The sequence below is a fragment of the Cariama cristata genome, unplaced genomic scaffold (assembly GCF_000690535.1).
Source record: "Cariama cristata isolate BGI_N322 unplaced genomic scaffold, ASM69053v1 scaffold21850, whole genome shotgun sequence".
Lineage (NCBI taxonomy): Eukaryota > Metazoa > Chordata > Aves > Cariamiformes > Cariamidae > Cariama > Cariama cristata.
Window position 1 is genome coordinate 97,756 of NW_009595685.1, and position 10,664 is coordinate 108,419.

The 10,664-nt window shown below is 56.2% G+C and overlaps 1 protein-coding gene across 1 annotated transcript in view; it reads left to right on the forward strand.

The window, feature by feature from the left end:
- CDX1 (caudal type homeobox 1) overlaps positions 1-4,913 on the forward strand; it is a 12,797-nt gene extending 7,884 nt beyond the window's left edge. Inside the window, 3 exon segments of the mRNA XM_009703090.1 lie at positions 4,335-4,414; positions 4,416-4,481; positions 4,707-4,913. Of these exon segments, the coding sequence (XP_009701392.1) occupies positions 4,335-4,414; positions 4,416-4,481; positions 4,707-4,913 (353 nt within the window).
- The last annotated feature ends 5,751 nt before the right edge of the window (positions 4,914-10,664 follow it).

Genomic DNA, 10,664 nt, shown 5'->3' on the forward strand with positions numbered 1-10,664 from the left:
TGCCTGGCAGCCTCTGCTGTGGCCATGAGGGTGCAGGGCCCGGGATGGTGAGCACAGGGATCTAGTTTGATTTTCCCTTCCCCTGCCAGGCTCCTGACCCGGTCCAGGGCAGGAGCTCCAGCATCCCTGTCCCTGGGGCAAGGCTGCTGTGGGGACCAGACCCGGGCTGGGGGTCAGGACCCCGTCCCCCCACGTGTGTGCGAGTGCATGTGCGTGCACACTCAGGAGTGCGTCCCTTGGGGTTTGCACAGCACATTAAAGCTATTCCCTTATCTAATCACGGCTCAGGTGAGTGCTATTAGGGTTATACATTAACAGTAGTAACGATACCCTCTCTCCACACAGCCATTGGCCCTGCCTTAATCCCAAAGCTGAAACCATTCCCACCGGCCCTGCCAATGGCTTCATTTGGCTGCCGGAGCAGTTCCTTTGCCTGGTCTTTGGGCACAAGCAGGAGAGACTTTAAATGCATAGCAGGGCTGGAAGGGGCTAGCAGCTGTGCTAGGAGGCATCACCAGCACCCCCTTTGCACCCCGTGCACCCCATCCCTGCTCCCTCCCGGGGCAGCAGCAGCAGCTCTGGACTATCCCGGCTGTGGGATAGCCCGATCCACCTCCGCCGGGCTTTGCTGGAAATGCGGGAGCAGCTCCAACTCTCTGCTCGGCCATGCTCCCCACTGCAGCACTGGGGTTTCCCCGTAGGTACGAGGGCTCCCCGTAAGAGGCAGGGCTGGCTTGTTCCAGATTTCCTCTTTCCTTTCACAGAGCCATAAAAAAGTCTCCAGGAGAGAGTTAAGCGTAACCCAGCATTCATATTCAAGGTAGTTGAATTATTCATTGTCAACAGTATTTCTTGCGAATCCTCTTCTTTTCCTTGTGAATCACCCACAATACATTCCCGAATTCAGCAAACATCGCAGAAACCAGCAATTAGTCGAGATGAATAATATTCCATCTCTGGCTTGGTCATCAGCCCTCTGCTTTGGTCTTTGCTACCTGGTATTGGGCAGCGAGAGAGTGGTGCCTGGCTCGCACAGCGACAGCTCACCGGCACGGCCGGGCATCTGCCAGACCTGAGGCAAAGCGTAGGCTTCATCAGGGATGAATGATGAAGAGGGAATAACAAAGAACAAGCTGTGATGGATCTATTTACAGCTGCAGCAGGAAATAATAATGCCTGCTGAAATTCATGGCATATGTGGTATTCACAAACCGCCTTATTTTATTCTTTAATTTATTTTTTTTTACTTTATCTGTCAATTCCTTTGCTTTCAAGCTGTTTTTTTCTCCAAGCAGTGGTATTCAAATAGCAATATTGCAAATAAGAGAATTTTAAAGTCATTATCTCTTCAGAAAGGTTTTTGCTTTTGAATGAAAAAAAAAAAAGATAAATTTATATGAGAAAGGAAAAAACATGTAGGAATCCCTAAGCCTGGAGCAGACAGAGGGAGCCCGGTTTCTCACGAAGCTGCTAAACCTCGCATAAATTGCCGGCACATCTGGTTAATTCTGTAACTCCCCGGGAATCGCTGTGTTTGCAAATTCAGCACAGGTCCTTCCTGGGCTGGGCTGCAGAAGTCCTCTCACACCAATGAACCCTTCACCTGCGGGGTGGTGGGAAGTGGCAGTGACCCCACGGGAAGGACAGGGGCCCCACGGGAGAGCGAGGGGAGAGCGTGGGGTCCCACGTGGGCCGGGTGCCCCGGCATCGCTCCAGCCCGGCACTGTGCCGTGGTCAGTTTTGTTTCGAGCCACCACAGCTGATGTGTGCCAAAGAGGAGACAAACGCCCGGTGATGTTGCCGTAGACCCCTCGCAGACCAAATCGCTGTGTTCCAGCCCCGTGTCTGCAGACATCTCCATACACACCTTGCTCAATCAAATTACCTTTTTTACCCTGTTTTTACCTGCAGAGTCACCCTGAGTGGCCAGAGGCAGGTTTGCTCTCGGCAGTGGTGAGGAGCGATTAGGTCTTCGCTTCCAAACAGCCCTGGGATGACCTGGGCTCCTCGCTCTCTAAGGCAGTGACTGAATTCATCACGTCCCTCAAATATGAGTTTGTGGCTAACGCCCAGCCCTGATGCTGGGAGGTCTGGTTTCTGTTCCTGGCCGTGTTGCAGCCTTGCTGTGCTCCTCACCCTCCTCCGTGGGTTGCTGGAGAGCCTCAGTGCCTCTTGGGGACAACGCTGGGACCCTCGGCCATCACCTTGCTCCCATTGTGCTGAGCCCATGCCAGCTCCAGGAGCGATGGCAGGAGGACGCAGAGTGTGACACGGTCATGGAAATTGGGTGCTAACTTGGATCGGACGGCTGCTGCTTTTGTGCCTGGGAACATCGGGGTCAAGTCCCAGCAGGGCAAGACACCTCCCATGCCCACCCTGGCTCCCACTGGTGCCCAGGGCTTTGTGCACACTCATGTGCTTCCACACGTGGTTTGCTCAGAGGCCAATGGCAGGAGCTGGACCTTTGCCGGCTCTTGCTTATTTAGTAGAAAAACAGCTGCCTTTTTGCATCCCATGGGATACTGTGAGGGAAATGACCCCAAGGGAGTCCCTCTCCCACTCACAGCGTACCGTGACCGTGGGTTGTCCCATCTCTGACACACTTTTACATTTATCTTTCAGCATAAGAAGTGGCTTTGGAAAGTCCCCATCTCCTTGTAATGGGAAAGCAGGGGAGAGACACCCTTAAAAATAAAATTGAGCTGGTTGAGAAACAGATTTGCAGCCTGGGTGTTGGGGTTTTGCTCTGTGGAGGTTCTCTGATGTCTGATTAGGGTCTAGTCCTCTCTGGAGTCTCTGAAGCACAGTTTTGCTCTGTGCCACCCATACTCCTGCTCCTACTAGGATGCTCAGAATTTAATAATATGGCTGAGACTTCTCAATGTCCATCCGATGTGCCAAGGACTTGTTAAGGGGAACAAATGAACATGGTGGCAGGCACACAAAGATCCCCTTTCCTGGGGGAAGCAGGTTGCAAGAAAGGTTGTACTGGTTTCTGGGTCACTCGAAATCCCTCCCTGCACATCTGCAGCAGTGATGGGCAGTATCCTGTCAATGCAGGTACACGCAGGGCAGCCCTGGGGAAATCCATGGAGCTGTTCTGGGCTTGCTCCTGCCCCTTCCCATGGCAGCACTGCTCTCAGCAGCAGAAATCCAGGAGAAGATGGGCAAACGTGTCTGCCAGGCAAACAAATGGCCAGGTTCCCAGTCGGAAGGACAGTGGCTGCTCAGCTGAAAGCATGGCTCCATCCCTCTCAATGCCCTGGAACAGGATTTTGTTATTTCGGGTGGAGAAGCAAATATTCGCAGCTGTGTTTATTCCCCACCCATGGGCCCTTCTGCAGAGGAAAGCACCAGAGACTTGTCAGCAAACTGCTGGGCGTGGGCATCCTTCCTCGAAGTGCCACCCACACCCCCGCGGACCCCAGCCCAGGCAGAGTTCAAAGCCGTTGGCTCCTGCTCCGCAGCTCACTCACTGTGTGTGTGGATTAACAAAGGAGCTAACGGAGAAGATGGCTGGGCTATTTTGGACTGTATTTTTCTGCTAGAAAGCAGTAGGTGTTGTTTGCAGTCCGGTGGGATGTGCATCTGTGTACACAGAAATGTGGGGCTTGATGGCCCTGAGCTCTGTCCATATCTGGGGGGGCCTAAGGCAAAATTCAGGCTGGCTTTGGCCAAACACGGGCACTGGCCCATGGAGCCAGTCCCCAGGAATGCTTGTGCATCATGTGGGATTTCTCCAGTGCATCTTTAAAGACTGAACCAAATGAAGAAGCACTGCCCTCCGTCTTAGCTTGGTACAGGGAAAAGGAAAATAATCCTCTTGGTGGCAGAGGAATGCTGTCATCCCTGGGTTTTCCATCTCTCCCCTGTCCTGATCTGTGTGTCTTCAACTGCTGACACCTTGGGTTTGGGCTTCCTGGCAAAAAGCTTGGCTTCCCTCAGCCTTCTAAGGCTGTATTTTTGCAGACAGCTTGTCCTCAGCCCACTGCAGGACTTGCAGCTCTGCTCCTCTTGGGGATGGTGTGTCATGGCACATGGGATTTATGGTCCATCTTCTCGGGATGCCTCTGAATCCCTCCTGCTCTTTCCACCAAGCAATTTCCCCAAAGCCCAGGTACTTTCCAACATGGAGAAACACCCTGGTGCTAACCAGGATGGGCATTAAATCCATGAGCTTGATGACTCTCTGTTCCACTGGTCCCCAGGGCATTGCCATATGCTTTCCACAGGTGGTTGTGTATCATCTCCTCCGTGACCTTGGGGATGCTCCTACCCTTCCACTTCTCCCTTCATCCCCTCTCAGCTCACCCCTGCTTTGCTTTCTCTACCAGGCAAGACCAGGACAAAAGATAAGTACCGGGTGGTATACACAGACCACCAGCGCCTGGAGCTGGAGAAGGAATGTCAGCAGCAGCCTCTCCGGCACCAGCCGCCGTAAGGCCGAGCTGGCCGCTGCCCTCGGGCTCACCGAACGACAGGTCAGTGCTGCAGTGTCCCGGGAAAACCACGTCCCGGGTGGAGAAGGGGCTGGGGAGGGGAAGGGCTGCAGCCCAAGCAGGCAGCGGTGGCCCCACCTTGCTTCACAAATCTCCCTTCTCTTCCAAACTCTGGGATGCCCTCCGTGCCTCAGGGGGACCCTGAGGGTTGTCATCTTTGGCTGCATCCATCCCCATCTCTGCGTCGTCATCTTTGTCTTTCTGCAGGTGAAAATCTGGTTTCAAAATCGGAGGGCGAAGGAGAGGAAGGTGAACAAAAAGAAGATGCAGCAGCAAAGCCAGCCCACCAGCACCACCACACCGACCCCGCCAGCTGTCGGCACGCTGGGACCCATCGGAGGCCTCTGCAGCAGCAGTGCCCCGAACCTCGTCTCCTCGTCTCCACTGACGATCAAGGAAGAATTCATGCCTTAACCCCCTTCACCAGCTATAGACACCAAGACATAAGCACTATGCAGCAGAGCCCAGCCGGTCCGTGTGCTCTGAAGAGTGACAGCCCCTTCCCAAAGACACGATGGTTCCTGGCTGAACCGATGGGGTGGCCAGCAAGGCTGGGCAAGGTGGCACTGGGACCTTCCCAAGGGGCTGGTGGGCTCTCTCCTATGTAAAAACCATAGGTTAGGTAGTATTGCTGTCCTGTAAGAAACATGCACCGGTCTGGTCTCTAGTATTTGTAGCCCAAAGCAAGGTCCTAATGTCAGCAGAAGGAAGGGGATGGTGGTGGAGGATGACTTTCCTACGGTGCTTCAGGTGGAGCTGATAGGATGCTTCCTTTGGTCCTCCTGGTGATCCAGCTGCCTGGTGCTTTTGCAGCAGTTTGAACAAGACTGAACTAGAAAAAAGACCTGGCTGGACTCAAGGCAAAACAGATTTTCTCTGAGCTGGTCTCCTGGATCTGCCATGCTGGGAAGGGGGGATGCCGAAGGCAGAGCGAGTTGGACTGCAGGAGCCAGGCAGAACCTTGGAGCATAGGACCCGAGAGGAGACTCCTTCCAACCATGGTGATGGTGGTGAGCAGGAGCATGTCCTTGGTGAGAATCCCTGCATATCCTTACCCACATCCCCCAGCCACCCTGGCAGAACCCACTCCTGTGCCCTCAGCTCTGCCCCTGCAGCCACCAAGAGCCACGTGGAGAAGTGTCTGGCAGCCCTGGTGCCCCGGGCTGTGCCACGGCAAGGCAACACCGCAGCCATCCTCCACCCAGAGCACAGGGAGATGAGAGAAGGGAGCCAGGCACAGGCACTCCGGAGGCAGACCACCTTGCTGAGCCCTAAGACCACCTTCCTGTGGGGAAGGGGAGGAGAATAAGAAGGTTTAACATCGGGACAGAGTGCAAGAACCAGCCCCAGGCTGTCCAGAAGGACTGATACTGGGACAGCTTTGGGGTGCTGCTCCAAGGGAGCACAGCCGCTGTGGGCACCAGGGGCTGCTGCCAGGGTGGGCAGGGGCTGTCTCGGGCAGACAAAGGGCTGGTACATGCCCTGATGTTAGGTAATGGAGAGTTGGTTTCCAGAAAGAGAGAGAAATGGTTTTTTCCTAATTTCTTCAAAACCCAGAGGACTCCAGGTTTTGCACTTCCTGTCTCCCCACTCCTCCATGCACCCGCTGCGTGCCCAGGCCAGTAACTAATATCCCTCTTTTCCTGCTGGTGAACCGCAGCTGAAATGTCCCTTCATCCTGCTGAGTCCTGACCGCTGTATTGGCCCGGGTTAACTTCCAGCCCAGTTTCAGATGCCTCAGAGGCCAACTGGGCACAACTGAGACACAGGAGGGTCTGTGGCTCCTGCTCGGGGCCATGCCAGGTGCTCCTGGGCCCAAGACCAAGGCAGGGATGAGGGAGCACGAGCCTTGCGTGACAGCTTCCATGACCTTTCCCAGCACCGTCTCTCCAAGCTCCAGAAAGGTGGAGCAGCAGACGTGTCCCCCGCTGCCTGCAGAGTGTCCAGCTGAGCCCCCGCATCGCACCAGACACCTTGTGCATTGCATCCCCCGGCCACCCTGTCCACTACCAGCCTCGCACCTCTCCCAGCCCCTCCTGGCTCAGAAAACAAGGTGCCCCGGCACGCTGCGGCTTTTACAAGTGGGTCCCTGCCCTCCCCACCCCGCTCCAGCCTTCGTAGGATTTGGGTCTCCCTCCTGCGGGGGCCAGTGACACCTCCCTTGGCCACCGCTGCCAGCTTCACTCAGTGGTGAGGACAAATGTTTGCATTGGCTCAGGACTTTGGCTCAGTTTTTGTGTATATAAGGCAGAATTGGTTTTCCTTTTTATTTTTTAGCCATCGGTGAAAATAAAAGCGAGCAGGAATCCCGCGCACCATGGGTTTGTTGCTGTCTCCTCCTGGCCTGCGATGCTGTGGCAGGGGAGGGGTGCTGGCTCCGGGGTCACACCATCTCCGATGCCCCTGAGCACAGTCGGGTTCAGGGACAAGGGGTCCTGCCCAGCCCCACTGAAAAGGATGCAGATGGATGTCTTGACGCAGCAGCTTTGCCCCTGGAGCACACAGTGTGCCCATCCTGCAGGGGCATTGCTGGCAGCGGCATGGCCCGTACTGTGGCACGGCACGGCCGCATCCCATCCCTTTGCCACCAAGAGGGCTGGCTGTGCCGGGTGACCCAGCAGCTGCAAACTCCCAGCCCCGGGGGCAGCAGGGGAAAGGGTGAGGCCAGGCTTGGGTTGATGGAGGCCAAAGAACAAGGCCAGCTGCCCACGGATGTGGCCACCTCCCATTGGTGCCTCCTGGCCTCTAATCTCATTTTATGGCTGTTGATGGGCTGAATATCCTCCTTGTCCAAGATGAGCAAACAGAGAACGAGGATGTGAGATAATGCCTGGGACAGCTGGCATCGGTGCCCGACATTCTACTCTCTTCATCCCAGTCACGTCTCTCTGGTCCTGCAGGGCACTAAGCAAGGGGCTGCCTTTGAATCCTTGCCCAAAACGGCTCCTCCAGCCCCTCAAACATGCCAAGAGTTCTCTGGGAAGAGGTGGAGATGTGTGTGCCGAGGTGCCCGGGCAGGGCAGGTGGCTGTGGAGGGACACCTGATGCAGGATAAAGTCCTCGTGGGTGGAGAAGATGGAGGAGCAGGGACAAGATGAGGTGGCGCTGCCAAGAGACAGACAGAGCAAAGGGTTTTTCCTGACCTTGCAATAGGGGCTGTGCCTACTGCTGCACCCTGGTGACCCTGCGCTCACCGGCACGGCATCTGGGCTGCCCATAGCATGGGACCACCACCTCCCTGCACCCCTGCAAGGGAACGTGGAGCATCAGGAGCTAAAACAAGCTGGGGGAGGCAAAGACAAAGGAGCTGGTGCTGGATGGGAAAAGGGATGGGACTGGATGGGCCACCTGCCCAAAGAGGTGGGCTGGACTGGGGAAACTAGGGTTACTTTTGTGTGGAGACACCAGTGTGGTCCCCATGCTGGGGGCTGGCTCCTCCACGTGCATCCTCCTCCCTCGCAGGGCTTTGCCTGCCTTTGACATCCAATTTTGTCATTGCCACATGGGGACTGGCTGGTGGGATCCTACTCTGGCAGGGGACGGGGTGGTGGCAGCCCAGCTCCGGGCATCAGCATCACCTGCAAGGGGGAAACTTGAAAGGGAACAGAGTCGGGGGGGCGGGGATGAAACGTGCATCTCCCAAATTCCCCCGCTGCATTGGGGTGCCTGTGGGTGGGCAAGGGGCCGGGCTGGAGGTAAGATGCTCTGCCTCCCACCCAGAGAGGCTTCGGGTGCCGTTGACAGGATGAAATTCCAACTGATACCCTAATCTGGCGCCTGCCTGTTTGCACAGCAGGGTAAAAGTCCATCGAGCCATGCGCTGTGCCCTTAGGTCCCTGCCGCCCGTGTGTGCACAGGGAGCCGGTGCTGGCGGGAAGAGGCAATAAATGTGCCCACACACCCAGCCACCCCTTCCCCCAACACACACACACACCCCTTGGCCGGGTGACGAAATGCATCTGCTGCGTCCCCACTCCCGTGTCCTCCCCTGCCTCCCTCCAGTCATTGTTTGGGCAGAGATGGGGGAGCCCTGCAGGGTCCCCCTCCATGCCAGGGAAGGGGCTGGTGGACCTCATGTCCCCAACAGCTTTAGGATCTTTGGTCCAAACCTCCTGGACATGTGTCACCTTGACGGTTGCACACCCAGCAGGTGACAGGCACCCAGTTTTAGCACCTGCAGCAGCTGCCTCCCGAGTTGCACGGTCCCACATGGAGCGTGGTCCTTATGGGGACAGCCTGGTCCCATAGCCAAGGCACCCTGGGGACTGTCCCTAACAAGCTCCTGCAGTTTCTTCCTTCCTCTGTGCTTCCCACCGACTCCCGCTGTCCGGCTGTACCCCTCCTCAGAGAAATCTTGAAATCATCATCAAAATAAGGCCCCGCACACCAGGTGGCCGAAAACGCTGCCGGCCTGCCAGCAGCCTCCAGCATGGCACGCTTCCCGGCAGTGACTAACCAGAGCACCGCTGCCGTTGTTGTCTTCCTCGTGTCTCGCAGAACGGATCTGGGCATGGTCCCACCTTGCTGTCAGCCACCTGCTTGCTTCTTCCTGGGTGGCTGCCACCGGGATGCGAGTGGGCTACCCGAGCAGGGTGGGCAAGGATGTTTCCCCACCCCATGTGCTGTCCTCTCTTTTCCCGCCGACGGCAGGCAGCGTGGGCAGTGCCAGTGCCTGTTGGGCACTGCATCGGGATGGAGAGATGTATATTTGCTTTCCTGCAGCCCTACCAACCTGCTGAGCCCACGCTTCGTCCGGAAGGAAAAGGTTTACTTGGTGTCCCAGGGGTGGCTCAGGAGTGGGGTGGGAGAAGGCAAAGCTTGCTAGAAAATGCTTGCATGCCCCGTGTGTGCTCCCTGGTGCCGGGCCCTTGGGGATCAGGGCATGGGGACAGCTATGCAACACCGCTGTCCTCCACCTGAATTCTCCTGGGGGTTTTGGGGTCCCTTGGCTGCACTGCTCCTCACTGGAACACCCCTCTGGCTCCTACTGCCTCTGACGGGTGCTGTTCCACGAAGTGGGTCTCTTACTGGCTCCAGGGCAATGCAAGACTCAAGCCAGCTCTGCAAGGAGAAGCTGGAGAACCCCAGATGCCCCGAGTGGGATGTCTACTCCCTGGCAGTCCCAGATGATGGAGAGCTGGTGGTGTTACCAGAGCAGCACCAGCCAAACCAGAAAATGGAGCTCCAGATACAGAGCATCCCACCAGGAGTTGTATCAACATGGTCATTTCAGGGTAACGTCAGCCCTGGATGTCTCTGCTGGTAAATACTGCCCTGGAAACAAGAAGATGGGGACTTGAATTCCACCCAGGGAAGGCTGAGTGGTTTGTACAGGGCTCAGTCCACGCTGTCAATGCAAGGCTGGAGCAGCTGTAACAAGGTGGCACCAGCCTCTCCCCTCCCATGCCACGGAGATGGCTATGGGACACTTCTCTTTAGGTGGATCCTGAGGGAAAAAGCCAAAAGGCTGAATCAGATTGCACAGGCACGAAAGGCAAACAAAGCATCCCTGCCCTGCGCAGGAAGGGTGAGGCAGGGACAGTGCCCGATGCAGCCCCCGGCCACCAGCCCGGCCAGCTCCAGGTTCAGCATTCCCCATCACCATTCCGAGAGAGGGAGAAGCGATGGGTAAGACCAAAGTGGGTAAAACCTGCAAACCTGCCTGGGTGACTTCCCAAAGAGCTTTTTTTGAGGAAGTTGTAAGTGTGTGAAAAAAGATGTTTGTTGGGTTATGTAGTTTGCTCCTTCCTCCTTTCCTGCTGGGAAATCTGGGTAAATGTTAGCTCTGAAAGACCCACTGTGCAAACACTGAGCCACTTCATCGTGTTGGATTCTGCAGAAATGTGTCTTTACACTCAGGATCCATTTCCCTTTGGGGAAAATTTTCAGAAGTTTTTGGAGGGCTGTAGGAGCACAACTGCTGTTAGACGTCAGGGAGATTTGCTCTTACACTGGGCCGGCTGGGTTCCCTCAGTCCCAGCCCTGTCACTGTCCTCCACATCCCTGGTGCTGCCTGCCCAGCCTTAAACCTGAGCAAAGCAGGTGGAGACAGACTGGGGCAGGTTGGAGCACCAAAGGGCATTCGCAAGGAGAAGGGACACAGCCCCCGGATGGACTGGGCACAGTCCAGGGAGAAAGTGAAGGACAAGAGGATATTATCAAGGG